Below are 17,121 nucleotides of genomic sequence, written 5' to 3'. Positions count from 1 at the left end.
TGGCTGTGAGGTGGTAAAGAAGTTACATCAAAGCCAAGAACACACCCTGATGACTCTGGTTACAGAAAGCCGTGCTCTTCTGCCTCTCCTATGCCACCCCCTCCACGCTACCCCCGTCCTCTTTTCCTTCTGGACTCCCAACTGCTACCCTCGCCACCCAGCCCGACAGAGTGAGTCTCACCTGGTCCTGCTCTGTCCCAGGATGGAGTCCGGGCTGGGATTCTCACCTTGGCGGGGGCCGGCCCCCCAACATTTAGCATCTCCTGCAGAAGAAGGCGGTTCCTCTCTACCCGTTCAGACAGGGACAAGGCGCTGCCCCCAGTGCCCAGAGCCCCCAGGTCTCCAGCTCTCCAGAGACCCCCCAGCAGGGCTGGCCTGGGGACAAAGTCCTCCTCGGAGGTCAGAGACAAGCCATCCAGGTCTCCCCCTGTGACTAAGTCATCCTGAAGAGGGAAGGACCTCTCTGGCTTCAGGTCCGGTGTGTGAGTGATTTTGTCACAAGGCCTAGGGCCCCTGGGTCGGCCTGGAGTGACTCTGTGGGTGGGGCTGTCTTGCAAAGAGCCGGGCCCTGGCAGCAAACCCATCTCCTCATGGTCAGGCCGCGTCCATGTTGTTTCTGGAGTCCGAGGGCGCCTCCCATTACAGCTCTCGAGCCCAGGAGCGGGTGGCCCGGGAGGTCTGGGGCCCCCATTCCTGGCAGGCTGCTCCTGGTTGACGCTGTTGTCCAGCTGTCCTTCAGGCGGGTTCTGAGCAAGGAGGACCACGGCAGCATCTGGCAAGGGGGTCCTGCCTCCACCCACCTTGCCCCGGCGGCATTTGGGTTTCTTGGGGGCTGGCTGCTGGTGGGCAGAGAGGCATGGGCTTGCCCCCTGTTTGGCTGCTGCCATATTTTCCTTCAAGGCCCTGACCTTGGACTCCAGCACAGAGGGTTGCTGGAGCTGCACCCCCGGTGCCCTGAGAGGCTGGGGGGCCACCAGGCTGTGGGTTCTGTCTTCCTGAGGGCAGGGCCAGCCTCTTGGGAGGTGTCCCTTATTGGACGGTGGCTCAGCGCCACTTCTTTCCATAGCAGAGGTCACCTCCATGAAGCTGGCGGTTCGGTTCCCTGTCTTGGGCTCTCTGGAAGAGGAAACAGACAGAGCTCCTTAGATCCAGCCCCTGGGTCCCCAAAGTGCCTTCACGTTGAGCCCTGTACAGAAGAAAGCAATCTGGGGACAGAGCAGGAGAGACACTCTATCATGGGTGTCCAACCTGTGACCCGCGGGCTGCAGGCAGCCCAGGATGGCTGTGAATGGGGCCCAACACAAAATCATAAATTTACTTAAAACATTATGAGTTTTTTTGTGATCACAGGTCGTAATGTGTTTAATATGTGGCCTAGAGGCACCAAAAGGTTGAACACCCTTGCTAGATAATGTGAGAAGTACACATCACGGATGATGTGTTTCATCATCGGATGAAACAAATAAGGTGTTATTGAATTTTTTCTTCCAAGTCTCAGTAGCGGTTTTCTATTCCCATTTGATACATTGGGGCACAGGTGTCAAACAACTAACTCATCCTAGGCCAGATGAGGACCAGAGTGAAAAGCCGGGTTGGATCTCCCAGTCCCCGGCCTCTCGTTTTCCTGGCAAGCAATCTCAGTGAAGCTGTGATATCACACGGGATCTCCGGATCTGCCCGCCGGGTGGAAGGTGCCTCCCGCACCGCCCCATGCACACTCCCAGCCTCCAAACCACAGGGCCGCAGCCTGGCACTGAGCCCAGGGGTGGCCACGGTCAGCCACTAACTCCCACCAGCATCCGCTCTGTGCCAGGCAGGCCTGCAAGCACTTTCAAACCTACGCTGTCAAATCATCCTCACCCGACTCAGCCAGAATAGCATCGCCACCCTTGCTGTTACAGAGGGCGAAACTGAGGCACAGTGGGGTACAGTGAGATCACACAGCAGGCAGGGGAGGCCGGTTTGGAATGCAAAGCTTCTTGTTTCAGAGCCAGGGCTCTGCCAAAGCACTCGGTGGTCCCTTGGCCCCACTCCCCTTATTCTGTAGAGGAGAATAACCCCATCCGGAGAGGTTCAGTAACTTGCCAGAATGGCAGCTCCTTGGTGGCATGGCTGATGTCCACATTCTCACAGGGAACGAAAGTGCACATGGGATTTTATTCACCAAGTGGTTCTGTGCAAACACATACAGGCCGCGGTGTCTTAATATTTATGCCGTTCTCTGAGAGAATGCTCCCTCAATATCATACACCTAGACACGTCCCACTTGGAGTAAACTGTGCGTAGAAAATCCACAGTTACATATATTACAAATTAGGAAGGAGTTAATTATTCACTTCATATGTTGACTAAAGAATTCTCTTACACGGCAAGTGCCTCTATAGTTGTTTATTACGATTCAATTTGCACAATATTTCAGGCATGTGTATATTTCATAAAGGGAAATACACACCAAGTGCCAAGTGTCACATCAGCTCTAAGCCAGTGAAGTTTCGGGACTCTCCTTAGGAGGCCGAGGTCACTCACCCTACCGGCTGGCGTAGAATTTGTCAGCTTTCTCTTTGCAGCCCACTCACTGATTCCTCCCTTCTAAGATTCAATCAGAGAACAGGGACTGATGTAATGGGAGCGGTTTCAGTTAAGTTAAAAGAACTTTCTGCCGGGTAAACTCGGGACCTGTGTTCCAGAGCTGATCCAACAGGGAGACCTTGGGACGAGAACCTTCCAGCGCGGCACTGCGGGCGCCTGGGGAGACAGATGGGCTGCTCCGTGCAGCCTCATTCTATGGCCCAAGGGCTGTATTTGTTTAAATTCAGAGAGGCTGGGCCTCCCCCGACCCTTCCAGCCCGGAGGCTGCGCCACCCGACCAGCCCGCCGCCAGCCTGGCTCCTCGCCTCCTCCGTACTCACTGAGGGCCGCCGCCCGCAGGATTGGCCGCTGCCTCCTCCATCCCCTCCATCCCTGGACCAGCGAGCCCTCCTCTGGCCCCCTCTCCTCCTCAGGCCCGGGGACCGGGCTCCGCTCCTGGCTCGGCGGGCAGCCCCAGGCCCAGTTGGGGTCTGGCCGCGGCCTCCCTCCAGGTCGGAGGAGGGAAGTGGGTCGGGTGGGGAAGGCAGTGGCATCGGCTGCTAGCTCGTGGCTGTGCCCCGAAGAGGAAAGAAGCCTAGCCGGGTGCCTTCCAGGGCCGGGACGGGGAGAGCGCGCGCGGAGCGCAGACGGAGTGGAGCGGAAGGGGCTGGAGCAGCGGGGCCGGCCCCGCCCGGCCTCGCCCCCTCGGCGCCCCGCTGCAGCCGCGGCCGCTCCGCTGCCGGACGCCGGAGCCCCAGGGAGCGGCTTCTCCGGCGGCGGCCAAGGAGCGAGCGCCTCGCACACGTCAGAGGGGCGGAGGACAGGCGAGGCCCGGGCCGAGTTCGGGAACGACGCCCGGGCCCTGCGCGCGGACGCGGGGACGAGAGGCGCTCTGCGGGACTGACCCCTCGCGGCCGGCGGCGGACCCCGAGCGGCTGCGGCCAGCGCAGCCCTGGGATGAGGCTCAAGGGGAGCAAAAGCTAAGAAAACAGCACGTTCTTCCCCAGCTCCGCGGGAATGCGTGTAACCCTACACCCCGGTCTGGGGGTGAGGCTCGACTAACCGGGTGGAAGCTAAGGAATGCCCTTTGTTTAGACAGCTTTTCCAGACGGACGTCCCCACCAGCTCAGGGCACCGTTTCCTGCGAGGTCAAAGTCATTCGTTTCTGCAATGCAGAGGCGCGAGGGTAGCCCGAGGGGGGGGGCCCTCATTCTGACCTGCCAAGGGGAGAGCCTTGTGCCTGCTTTGCCAGCCGCCTGGAGTAGGGACCGGTTCTCCGGGTTCTGGGGGCTCCTGCAGACACCTCGTCACTTTTTCCAGACCTGGGAGGAAGCAGCAGCAAAGCGCTTCGCCTGCAACGGTGGCCCAAGCCACCTGGAGCTTTCCTCCTCTTTCCATCCAGAGAGGTGCGGGAGCCTCACCTACTCCCAAACCCATTTTTCCTCAAAGGATGGGAAACAAGAGAGTTAAAACCCTGGAGATTCCGGAAATCTCTACAGAGGGAAGGTGCTCATTCCTCTTCTCGGCAGCCAGCAGGCTTCTCCCCGGAGCGTGGGTCGCTTTCCTGTTTGCACTTGTGCGCTGCGTCACCACCTGGATGACAGGCACGGCAGCAGTAAGGACCGTGCATGGAGCGAAGCGCAGTGCCGGCCGAGGCCAAGGATGTTTCCAGAGGAGGCCTGCCTCTTGCGTTAGGAGTTCCCCGGCAGGAGGTGGGGCATCGGGGCAGGGCCATGAGAGCAGCTGCCTGGAGAGCTGTGGTGGAACAGTCTAGGGCTAACTGAGAAACCTAAGAGAGCACCCGGGCAAACCCTCTGTGTTAGAACAGGCCCCAGGGCCCACCGCCCTCCGGACAGGTAGCCTTCACAGAGTCTGGGGCCTGTGCACTTGCAGTTAATCCCCTTCCCCACCCCCTCACCCCCCCCACCCCCGCATATTCCCAGAGCAAGTGTTTTCTCCAACAGGGCACACTGTTCCTTAGTACCGATCATTTCATATTAGAGCAAGGTACCATTTAGGAGGGTGCACTGTGCCCGCGCATTGGGCTAAGCACATTGCATTCCTTATCTTACATGGCGCCCTTAAGAGATGGGTACTGTTTACTGTCTCCTTTCTACCGGTGAGGAAACTCAGTTAGACCTTGATCTGCCCAAGGTCACAGAGCTAGTAAGCGGCCAGCCTTCTGGAGTCTGAGACCCTCACACCAACCACATTCAATATGGAAATGCTTTAGTTTTTTTAAAAAAGCAAGAAAATTCTGAAGTGCTGTAATAGTCAACATATGCAGCCCAGCCACCATGGTCCGGCCCTTTCTTTCTGGGTCCCCTCTGCCTTTCTCATCCCTGCCATTCAAGGTAAAATCATTGCTCTCTTCCTGCAATGCCAAACCCAACAACAACAACGCCGTTATTATTATCAGAGACCACCTATGAGCTCAGGCACTCCACAGAGGATCTGCCAGATCTTTACAACAACCCCGCAAAGTGGGTATCGGGTCTCCCCACTTTAGGAACAAGGAAATCAGGGTGCACAGAGATGAAGGGGTTCACTTGGGGGTCACATAACTAGTAGAGTAGAATCTGGAGCACTCCTGTCTGGCTCCAAGACCTTCTGCCTTGTTTCTGCCTACCAGAGGCATCTCGGGACTCAGACTCTCAGGGGTAACTCTTGTAGGACTCCTACCCCCGCCCCCCTCCCCCAGAAGTTAATGATCTGTCAGGCAAGTTTCTGAAAGTTCCAGCCAAGGCTTAATGTTTAAAAGAAACCTGCCCTTCAAACTTTTGAGAGGCAAATAATCACCTTCGGCTCACTCATTAAATTTATTTTACACTTAATATAGGGGAGCAGAGTGTCACATCGATATAGGGCCTTTAAAATGCCACATGTTTAAAAACACCCATAAGCAAATCCTCAGAATGCTACTGAATTACGAAGACCCTCGCATGTTTCAGGGCACTTCTTATTCATTTGGATTCTCTTGGGTCCAGCAAATATCTGTTGAGCTCCTACTGTGTGCCAGGCACTGGGGAGGCAGAAGGTCATACCATGGAGACTGTCCTTGAGAAACCGCTGGGCAAGTGGGGCAGGGGAGGGCAGGCACGGAGACTTTCTGGATCGGTACTCCCACTGAGGGTAGCATAGGGTGTGGTGGTGGTCCGTTCACAGAAACAGATGGAGGAGTGTGTTGGGTGGGAGGGGTTTTCAGAGGGAGCTGGGCAGAATCAGCAGGAATTAGGCAGACAGAGGGTGGGGGGAGGGGAGGAGAAGGCATTTCAGATGGAGAGATTAGCATAAACACAGGCAGCGAGGTGTGAAACTGCCTGGTTTCAGCTTTACTAAATGTAGGAGTTAGGAGGGCTGAGGCTGCAGAGCAAGGTAGCGCGGCCTGGTTGAGGATCTCTGGGGCAGGGTGAGGAAATTACACTCCATGCTATGAAGTGGGAATCGCTAGAAGGTGGTCTGTGCTGGGCTTACGTTAGTGCCCAGGTCGTCTACGTTAGAGCCGGGTGTGCGGCATCTGGGGAATGGGGCGGGAGGGACACCTCTGCCACCCCTCTGCTGGACTGCCTGCAGGAGCTGGTCCAGCCGGACACCTGCATTTTCTGGTTGCTCCTGTCTTGGTCATGGGGCACATGGAGCCCCCATGGTCTGTGGAGCACCCGTGGGGATGCTGCCCTGTTCCCCGGGGCCTTCACGCAGGCCTCCTGATTTCTTTTCTAGTGCAGGCCCAATGTTGGAACGTTGGGGCAGTCTCCCGCGCACCTGCCTCTGCTCTGCTTGGAGCCCTCCCATGACTTCCTGAGGGCTGGTCTGCCCCGTGCCTGGGTGGACTCCCCTGGGATGCCGGTGAAAGGCTGGCTGATTTTGAGGTCTCACCTGCGGAGATTCTGATGGCTTAGGCTGGAGCATGGCCCAGGAATCTGCTTTCCAATAAACTGTCCAGGTGGTTCTGAGATCCAGTCAGTTTGGGGAAGCACAAGTCCTGGGGTTAAGACGCAAACTCCTTTGGATGGTACACAGCCCCTCCTGCTTCAGCTCTCGCCACTCCAACAGCCTATCCTGTGTGCCCACCATATTGAATTGCTACCGGTTCCCTTGACCACTACTCTGATCCATGGCTCCTTGCCCCTGCCCAGGCTTTCCCTCTGCCTGGGACACCCTGCTGCACTCCGCACGCACAGAGCAACGCCTCCTGCTCAGGGAAGCCTTCCCTCCACCCTCCACAGTCTTCTGACCTGGGTTAGCGCACCCTGGGCCTGCTGCTGAAGCCAGAGCCCTAAAGGCACTGAGTTGTCAACATCTGACACTTTGCAGAGCTCTTCCTCATCTGTGTCTTTGTCCCTGGCCCCTCACATGTACTGGACACATAAAAGGTATTGACTAAATGCCAGATGGCTAAATGGAGGAAAAATATCCTTATCAGGGTAGAATGCCTGAGAGGAGAAGTGGGGTAGGCACTGCTTGCTAAGAGAATCAAGGCCATTTCCAAAGGATTTGGTTCATTCACTCAGCATGGCTGGTCCTGCCCCAGGGCCTGTGATGCGTCTGTGGGCTGGTCCGTGGGGCCAGGACGGCACCTGGGCTTCCTGACTGACTCGGTTTACACCTGAGGCACAGGCCTCCTCACCCTAGCCCCTCTTCCTTCTTCCCCAAATGGTCATTGATCAGATAGCAGGGTGGGCTTTCACGTCAGTTCTGAGTGAGCCTGGAGATTTGGAGATAAAACCGCCACCAGAAGAAGAAATGGGTGGGGGCAGGGAGAGGAGAAGATAATGAGAAAGCAGCAAAAACAGGCTGGGTGAGGACACCAGGGCCAGGCGACATGACCGCAGGGCACCTCCAGAGCACAGCCACCCTATTTCCTTGCTATGCCTTGCGTTGGGGCAACAGCACCTGCCCTTTGATAGTCCCCAACAACCCCCCACATCAGATTTTGCCCAGGAAGGAGCTAAGACTCAGGGAAGCCTGGGGCTCTGCCCACGGTCACAAGGCTGGGGAGTGACCCAGCCCCCTGCCCCACTCCAGGCCTGGCAAGCACATTTCTGGCCGAGTTATAGCACGGATTAGCTTCCTACACGTGGCCCCAACAGACCATGGCTTTCAGATGCACACCCCCTCAAAATGCTCCCCTCTCAAGTCAGAGCCTCCCCAACCCCACTAATGCTCAAAGGGAAACAAGGCTTTTGCCGAGGTGCGGGGAGAAAGTGCTGGATCCAGCCAGGAGGACGGCTGCTTACTGAGCCCCCTCCCACGCTGCGGGTGGCAGGCAGGGAGGGAGGAAGGTCTGGCGGTATCAGCGGAGGTCTAACCTAGCCAAGCAGAGTGGCTCAGTGTTGGGGGAGGGAGGGTCTCCCCAGAGAGTGAGAAGTGGCTTTGGGCAGAAGGGAAGGAGAGGACACCTTGGCTGCTTGGAAGGTAGTGCCGTGGCCCTGGAAAGCCCCGTGCCTCATTTGTTCTAGCCTTTTTGTGTCTCTTCTCTGGACTGAGTGCCCAAGTCCGCTCCGGAAAGTGACACCAGTGCCTGCTTATCGCGCAGCTGCAGCCCCTTGAACACACGGACGCCAGGAAATGGGAAGTCAGCGTGAAGCCTGGCAGAACCCCGACTTCTGGCTGGGGATGCTGCTGGATGAGGTCTGAGGAGCAGTCCTGTCCTCTTTCTCCTGGGGGCGTCATTGCTGTCCACGGCTGGGACACACACCTGGAAGTCCTCAGCAGCAGCCCCCGGCTAGAAGTCTCCAACTGGCTTGGGTGAGGAGACGTGGACTTCCAGAGGCACCGACCAGAGGAGACCGCCTTCAGGGCCCAGGTGAACCTTAAGCCCTGTGTGGAGGCTGCCCTCAGGCCTCTCCTGCTGCAGACTAGCTCCTCCGAGGGCCTTGAGGAGCAAAACCCTTTCGAAGCCCCAGGCTGTGCAATGCCTCGCCCTGGGGGGTTCCTGCCGCCCCATTGCCCTCGACCAGCCTGGAGGTTTTGCTGAGGACACAAATGAACCTTGGAAGAGGCCTCTCTCTGAGCAGAATTCCCTCTACTCCTGCAATCCATTGGAAAGTTTTTTTCCTGGGTTAAATTAAAGTACATGGTAGGTGAGGTATGGAGGGAAAGACCCAACTTTGAAAAGGGCCAGGGTTAGGCTCTGGCAGCCTGGATTGAGCTCTGGGTAGGCTCCATCTACCTGTGGGACCAAGTGCTCTGTTTCCTCACCTGGAAATGCTGGGCTGGACTAACAGATCCCAAACTGAATTCCTCAGAACCGCGGGGTCCCATGAAGGACTCCTAGGTCTCCTATGAGAAAGAGAATTCAGGTCCAGTAAGTTTGGGCAGCTACTGTAAGGTCATTTCCTCCTCCTGGCAGGTCTTTAGGCTCAAAAGTGTTTTAAAACGCTCAGGGAAGTTCTGAAGTGAAAACAGAAGAAAACCAACCCATTAACCCTGCCTTTCTCAAAAGTAATTTCCCTCAGAAGAGCAATGAATGCCATTTGGGAGACACTTTAGGGACAGCCTGGTGCTGATGTTCATTCTCAGGTTCATTCTTGCTGGGATTGTCTGGGTTTCTCAGCCCAGGGGGCAGAGCAGACAGTCACCCGACTGCAAATTCCAAGATCCCCCCAGGAAGGGCCAGGCTGTCAGCAGACAAAGCTCTCTCAGGGCAAGTGGCAGTCCATCCAGCTTTATTTTATTTTAGAAAGTCTAGTGCTAGGAGATCAAGAAGAGGAGACTTCTTTAAAAAAAAAATCTCAATCTCCACTCTGATTCTTTGTAAATCTGATTATGCAAATGCACCTTAAAACTAACAGCCTCAGTTTGCCCATCTGTCAAAAGGGAGAACTAGAACGACTTGGCCGGCTCTCCCTCAGCATTAGCCCTCAGAGCAGAAGTTTTCCAACCTGGGGTCCCCAGATACCTCATGAGGAGCATATGCTATTTCCAGTACTTAAAAAAGTATGGTCCTGGCTGGAGTGGCTCAGTGGACTGAGCACAGGCTGCAAACCAAAGGGTTGCCCGTTCGATTCCCAATCAGGGCACATGTCTGGGTTGAGGGCCAGGTCCTGGGTTGGGGGCCATGTGAGAGGCAACACATCGACTCCCCCTCTCTTCCTCCCTCCCTTCCCCTCTCTCTAAAAATAAATAAATTAAATCTTAAAAATAAAAAGAAGTCTAATGGATATTGTACATTTACCATGAGAAGTGTCTTTGGTTTTGATTGGTATGACATCAACTCAGTTTGACGTCAGTCATCATGGGGACAAGGATTATTACGCAATAAATATGGTTGGTTTGTTAGACGAAATCTTTACAGACTTAAGAGTACGTGGAAGTAGTCCAAGGATCAGCCAGTAGTGAGAAGGTAAGGAGCTACTGATTCAAGACGTTGGGTCGAAAACCAGTTTAAAAGTATGATTGATGGTGGAGAGCAAAGGAGTGGGTGGGATCCAGGGGAGTTAGGGAGCGCCACGGGAGATGCTGCCCCAGGCAGCCTCTGGGGAACATCCGGGGCTTTGTGCAGGAGCCTATGTTTAACGGTGAAGTGGCTGTGACACAGTGGCCCTTTTCAGAGCAGACTGGAGAAGGGTCTCAGCTGGCTGAGACAGGGTCCAGAGGCCACCTCTGCTGAGCTGAGAGCAGCGGTCTCAGCGTCCCCAGGCCAAAATGGACTCTATACAACTCTTAGAAAGCCTTCTGGGGGGACCAGTGCCTGAGGGTTTCCAAGCACTTGAGCTCAGCCACAGCTGGAAAGGCGCCGGGTGGTTGATGGCTGTTTGCCCTCTAAGATGCTGCTCACCCAGCAGCGCCTCTGGTTTCCCACTCCCTTTTCTCCGCTTGGGCTCTCCCCCAAGGTCAGCCCTACTTTGTGGTAACCTTGGGAGCTGAGCCCAGGAGAGTTGGCTCTGGCCCCAGGAGAGGAGCGAAAATCACAGTCGGTAGATCCCTACAGGTCACCAAAAAGGGGGGTAGATTTTTCTAATTCTTCAATATGAAGCATCTAAGACAAAAAGATATTTCTCTTTGCTAACTCTGATACTGCTAATAACATCTTTTGCTAAGAGGTGGGCCACTTAGGACTAATGAGAACTGATGTGGATTCCATCTGCCCCAGGACCTAAACCAGGCTGCTGGCATTAGCTAACCGGCTAAAGCTGAAAAGCGTTTTTCTTCAGGGTATTGAGAACAAAGACATTTCATTGTGTGTTTTTTAAATTATGTGACCTAATAAATAAATGCATATGTGGGCAGTAGGAGTTAGCTAGTAATTAAAATGCAGGAAAAATGTGGACCAAAAAGATCATTGGGTATTTTGTCTTTACTGCATCCGTCCAGATTATCTGAGAATTTTACAGTTCTCTAAGTTGTAGAGTGACTGTTAGTGATTCCAATGAACTGCCAATTCTATTTGGTGCAATTGTCCCATGAATACTAATCAGTTTTGCTGATTTTGTGTGTATTTGTAAATTTTTTCTCAGCGTTCCAGATGTCTTATATATGTGTGTTTTGGATTGTCTTTTAAGTAGGTTGTAAACTTTTACTGACCATCTCATTAGTTAATGACAAATTTGACACATTTATTTTATAGCATATGAGAGGCACTATTATGCCTTCTTTTAACAATTATATTTTGCCCTGGCTGGTGTAGCTCAGTGGATTGAGCACAGGCCTGTGAACCACACAATCGTGGTTCAATTCCCAGTCAGGGCACATGCCTGGGTTGCAGGCCAGTTCCCAGCAGGGGACACACAAGAGGCAACCATACATTGATATTTCTCTCCTTCTTCCCTTCCCTTCCCCTCTAAAAATAAATAAATAAAATCTTTAAAAAACAATTATATTTTGATGTGTCCACAGAGAAAGGGTCACATTGAGAACACAGAGAGAAGGCAGTCAACTATGAACCAAAGAAAGAGGCTCCAATCCTCTGGAACACGTCTTATAAAGGTGACCAGCGTGCTAGCCACCTCTTGCTTGTCTGATCCAATCAATATGATGTAATTGATGTAATGGGTCAATGTGATGTTCTGTGGATATCCAGCTTATTCAGATCTTTTTGGACTTAATATAACCTTGGGGCAGAACTGCTAATGTATGTTGTCATTTCTCTGGAGATGCGGATTGTTTCTGATCCTCTGGAATGCCTTCACCAAGTCAATGGCTTAATACCATACACTGGAGGTGGTACTGATCTGGGCTAGTGAAGATACCACNTGCTGATTTTGTGTGTATTTGTAAATTTTTTCTCAGCGTTCCAGATGTCTTATATATGTGTGTTTTGGATTGTCTTTTAAATAGGTTGTAAACTTTTACTGACCATCTCATTAGTTAATGACAAATCTGACACATTTATTTTATAGCATATGAGAGGCACTATTATGCCTTCTTTTAACAATTATATTTTGCCCTGGCTGGTGTAGCTCAGTGGATTGAGCACAGGCCTGTGAACCACACGATCGTGGTTCAATTCCCAGTCAGGGCACATGCCTGGGTTGCAGGCCAGTTCCCAGCAGGGGACACACAAGAGGCAACCATACATTGATGTTTCTCTCCCTCTTCCCTTCCCTTCCCCTCTAAAAATAAATAAATACAATCTTTAAAAAACAATTATATTTTGAAGTGTCCACAGAGAAAGGGTCACGTTGAGAACACAGAGAGAAGGCAGTCAACTATGAACTAAAGAAAGAGGCTCCAATCCTCTGGAACACGTCTTATAAAGGTGACCAGCGTGCTAGCCACCTCTTGCTTGTCTGATCCAATCAATATGATGTAATTGATGTAATGGGTCAATGTGATGTTCTGTGGATATCCAGCTTATTCAGATCTTTTTGGACTTAATATAACCTTGGGGCAGAACTGCTAATGTATGTTGTCATTTCTCTGGAGATGCGGATTGTTTCTGATCCTCTGGAATGCCTTCACCAAGTCAATGGCTTAATACCATACACTGGAGGTGGTGCTGATCTGGGCTAGTGAAGATACCACGTTTGGCTCTGTGCCTGAGACTGCGGTTGTACTTGACTGAGCTTGTGGTGGTCTGCAGTAACTCTTCCTAATCCAGGCAGTTTCTCCAGGGACCAGATTGGTCAAAAAAAAAAAACAGGGATGGAGAGGATAGAATATGGCAATAATCTCTATTCTCATCTCTCCCCATTTATGCCTAGAGGAAAGGTTAATCTGGCTTTCACTTGGCCTTTCCCAGCATAGCTCTTATTTTGCAGACTAAGGATGCAATGTGGGGGGTTGGCCAACTGCCCAACAGGTCATCCCAACTGTGGACCAAAGGTTACCTGAGTAAGTAACCTCAAGGGCCGTGGGGAGGATCTAGGGGGGTCACTACTGTGTATACTCGCCCTGATACTGCCGTGCTCCCCTCCTACAGTCCCAGGCACCGTTCTCGTTAATGGTCTCAGGGCTGAAAACTGGCTCAGGTTTGGAAACTGGGCAAGGGGGGTCAACTGCCCTCAGCCTCCTGGGTGTCCATCTTTTCCCCCCACTAGTATAAGCTGGCAGGTACGGTTTGGGTCACTGCCGTCACCTTTTCCATGTGTCTAGGCACCATGCTAGTAGCAGCAAGTTTGTCCAACTCTTGGAATCCTTGGTAGGGAGTTAAATTCTGTATCTTGGGGAGCACTTTCAAGTCAGGCTCTGCTCTATTCAATCTTACATTGTGGTCCCTTCAAGCACCCGCAGGACCTCCTCCAGCTGGGGGCTCCTTCAGTGTGCGGTCCCTATTCTCTCTAGCAGGCCCAGCACGGCCCTGAGTCATGGAGGGTCCTGAGCAGTGCACGGTTCCTTGCTCAGCTCAGGCCTCTTTAATGTCTCCCATCATTGATGAAATGGGACAGGGGGCCAAAATCTGTGTGTGTGTGTGTGTGTGTGTGTGTGTGTGTGTGTGTTGGAGGAGGAGGCAGGGGAGAGCCAACCATATGTTGCATCTGAGGAGTCGGGTTTTCTCAATCAGGGCTCTGACCCTGCCTGACAGGCCTACCTTGATTGGGTTTAACTGACTTTGCAATTCTGCTGCTCTACTAAGTCCGGGGCTTGGTCCTCACTTTCTCTTCCTTCCCACTGGAGGGGATGAGATCTCTTTGTATCAACCAGAGGTCCTCTGGTTCGCCACGTGGCTTTCCATTGCCTGGTACTGATCCTCCGCTGTCTGCTATCCTTCATTGGCATCGATGGCACTGAGCAAAAGCCCAATGTCACTGCTCTACAGCTACTGTCTCCTCTTTAAGTCTCAAATGCTGAATACATTGCGAGTCATGTCTTCCTCAGTGTACCACCCCATTCACCACCAGTGAAGATTTTAACCATTGAAAGGAAGAGAAGGGAGGTGGTTGGCTCAAGAGAGAGGACTCCTATGAAAAGGAGGGAGCTAATTTGTTACTATTTAGTTTCTTAAAAAATCCCACTGGCTGTCTTTCCTGGGGGCAGAGGACAAGTTCCCAGAAAGCAGCAGTCAGCGGGACCCAGCCTGATGGAGAACCCAGGGTTGTGCATGTGTGTGTGGTGGCAGGGTGGGAGGGTCTTCTCTGATTTTCTTTAAAATAGTTATTACATTCTGATCTTGGCCATGCACAGCTTTTGAAAGAAGCAGTAACTCACAAGCTACTTTGTAGTTCTGACTGCAAAGCAGGTAAGCGGCCCCCCACCCCTTGTTTAACGTGAGTGAATGTGGCCTATAGAGCCACTCAGAACTTGGTGCTAGTTCCAGGTTCAGCGATTACTGTAGCACCCAAGGCCAGACACTTAACATTGGTTCTCTCCTCTATCCATGGAGCGAGCTGACACCACGTGATGTGCACTGACCACCTCGCCTGCGGGAGGCAGTGAGGGTGAGCAGACGGCTCTGCCCGTGGGGGGGGGGGGCCCTGGTCTGTTCTTGTGGGTCCGAGTAGGACGTCCACAGGATGAAGAAGCACCAGAATCAAGTTTTCACACGGGATCGAAATGAGGAAACTGACCAGCTGGCCCGCAAGCAGGCATTCCTAACAGGCACCGCCTCTGCGCAGTCAATCAAAAAGGCCAACTACCTCCTAACTTGACCCGGCAGCTCACCTACGGACAGGATCTAGAAGTTACCTTTCTGTTGAACAAATACTTATTAAGCCCCTACTACTAAAAGTTCAAAACATTTTAGCAAGTATGATTTTGTGTGACTTCCGGGTGACAACAAAGCACATGTGGAAACCCAATGTCTCTTCTTTGCTGACTTGGGTCACCGCCGTCGCTCCAGACTCGTCAAGCCTGTGGTGGTCCTGCCCCACAAGGACCCCAGGGCATGTCTTCCAGGGCACGATCGCCGGCAGCAGGGCACGGGCCCTACCCAGCGAGGCTTTTGACTGGGGCTGCTGGGGAGGGGCTTCAAGTTTTCTAAGTGCAGAAAAATATGTCTAGATCCAATAGTGGACAGGAATAATCTTTGGCAAACTGATATTTGACCGATCTTTGGTACTTCCTCATTGAAGGGATCCAAAAGCTCTCATTAGCTGAAATTTTTAATTTTCCTGACTCATCTGGTCAGAAGGCAGTATTTAAGAAGCCACAAATAAACAAATTTCTGTTTACTTCACACAATATATACTACTTTTAAATTCAGTCAAGTGGCAAAGGATTGGGGAATTCAAATTAATTAGCTTCTCCTGGATTCTGTTACCTGCCTGTTTCTCTTGGGTTGTTTTTTTTCCTTACCCTATAAACTTATATTCTACTTTATTTTATTTTAAAAGATTTTTATTTATTTATTTTTAGAGAGACAGGGAGGGAGAAAGAGAGAAGGAGGGAGAAGCACTGATCGGTTGCCCCTTGTATGTGCCCTGACGGGACCGAACTCGCAACCCAGGCATGGTCCCTGACCTGGAATCAACCCTGCGACCCTTTGCTTTGTGGGATGAAGTTCCAACCAACTGAGCCACGTCGGTTGGGGAATATTCTACTCTCTAACAAAGTAAAATCGCATAGTAAACCTACTGCCAAAAGCATACCTGAACACTGGTTATGCTACTCACTTATGCAGAAAAGGAGCCACAGGGCTGGCCAAGCTGGAGCAAGGGAGAAGGCTATTATCATCCTCATTCAGCTATGTGATCAATACAAAAATATATTAATATTCGGGAGAAAACTTTATTTTATAAACATTAGGTGAACCTTGAGGCTAATGTGTTTGTTAATTATAACATTTAAGTGTTTTCTGGGTGGGAAGCTATCCCTAATTGTTAGAAAAGAAGTATATCCATTCAGATAACACATTCCTAATAAGTAGATTTTAAGTGAATTGTAAGAACAGTTTTTTGGCACTCTGAAGTTCTAAAGAAATAAATCTTGTCAGATCCGGTGTTTTTATTTTTAAAAGGATGCTTTTAAAGAATATCATACACCTAGGAAGGGGTGAAAAGGAATCTCTAATTGGAGAAAACTCAGTTTACCCAGGAGCAGACATCTAATAACGAGACTGGCCTTTTCGGCAGTGGTTTCAGATAAGTAGTCTGGAAATAATTTTATCACCTTCCCTGCTTGATTCCACAAAACTAGAATGACAGGAACTCAATAACTGCACACTCAATTTTTAAAAATTCAAAAGCTTATTAATTTTCTTAGGAAGAGGTGGAAAACTAGAAAAAGAAGTAAAGCAGAAAGTATAAAATTGGTCATTACTATTCTCATAAACTTAGAGAAAAGACGTAATCAAAATTGTCCACATAAAGACACAAGTCAGGAAACACGGTCCGGAGATCCCGGACACGCCTGAGACAAGTGAACAGAGAGTGGCCTCTGGAAAGTCGTTGGGGGCCGCACCCTCAGCTGGTCTAGGTCTTTGTCTTTTTACCTACGAATGGAGATAACTGCTAACCCATGTATCTGAGATGCTATATATTCTAAAAATGTCTACCTCTATATGCATACGAAGGCTGAATATGTATCAATATCAGATTATGGGAAGGGGTATTAAGTACCTGGTGATTCAGATATACTTACAACTTACCTCGGATTTAGTCTGGAAACTCCACATTATCACATTCTGATTTAGCCTACATAGAAATAGAATAAGGCACTGGCTGGTGTGGCTCAATGGACTGATCGCGGGCTGCGAACCAAAGGGTCACCAGTTTGATTCCTAGTCAGGGCACATGCCTGGGTTGCGGGCCAGGTCCCCAGTGGGGGCCATGTGAGAGGCAACCATGCATTGATGTTTCTATCCCTCTCTTTCTCCCTCCCTTCCCATCTCTCCAAAAATAAATAAAATCTTAAAAAAAAAGAAATAGAGTAAGAACAGAGCTTGTGGTATTAAAATAAAAATGTTTTTATGCTTTGGCCAATAAAATGTTTTTCTTTTTGCATTTTGAGTAGTATTTTCATCTTAGGGTTAGTTAATTTAAATTTTTTTTCCCAGACAGACATACATAAGGAGTGATAACTAATCCAGGAATTCTACAGAAAGTTCTATGTTCCCACACAGGTCACGGCTATGTAGTGATAAAAGGTGTCTATCTCACCAAAGTTCAAATGAACATATCATTTCACCTTATACTTAAGATTCTTTGTGTGAGTAAAAATAAAAACAAACCAAAA

At 51.2% G+C, this 17,121-nt stretch overlaps 2 protein-coding genes across 6 annotated transcripts in view; both read right to left on the bottom strand.

Annotated features, from left to right (window-relative positions):
• The window catches only part of KIAA1614 (KIAA1614 ortholog), a 30,063-nt gene extending 25,623 nt beyond the window's left edge, over positions 1-4,440 (bottom strand). For 3 of the 5 annotated variants that reach the window (XR_005064836.1, XM_037034972.1, XM_037034974.1), the window contains exons 1-2: positions 2,910-3,775; positions 182-1,116 (exon numbers count right to left, since the gene is read on the bottom strand). Coding sequence is in view for 4 of the 5 variants with exons in the window: in XM_037034972.1 (XP_036890867.1) it covers positions 182-1,116; positions 2,910-2,959 (985 nt within the window). In the remaining variant the exon portion in view is untranslated. Of the gene's footprint in view, positions 1-181; positions 1,117-2,085; positions 2,802-2,909; positions 3,776-3,989 lie in introns of those variants that run through there. The other 2 variants (XM_037034975.1, XM_037034976.1) reach the window with 2 other exon arrangements.
• Positions 4,441-16,206: 11,766 nt separating this feature from the next.
• The window catches only part of XPR1 (xenotropic and polytropic retrovirus receptor 1), a 150,790-nt gene continuing 149,875 nt past the window's right edge, over positions 16,207-17,121 (bottom strand). The window contains exon 16 of the transcript XR_005064837.1: positions 16,207-16,580. The gene's annotated coding sequence lies outside the window, so the exon portion shown is untranslated. The remainder of the gene's footprint in view (positions 16,581-17,121) is intronic.

Source organism: Sturnira hondurensis, unplaced genomic scaffold (genome assembly GCF_014824575.4).
Source record: "Sturnira hondurensis isolate 20B ecotype Veracruz unplaced genomic scaffold, ASM1482457v3 Scaffold0022215, whole genome shotgun sequence".
In the NCBI taxonomy this organism is placed as follows: Eukaryota; Metazoa; Chordata; class Mammalia; order Chiroptera; family Phyllostomidae; genus Sturnira; species Sturnira hondurensis.
This window is presented reverse-complemented; position numbering and strand designations above follow the sequence as displayed.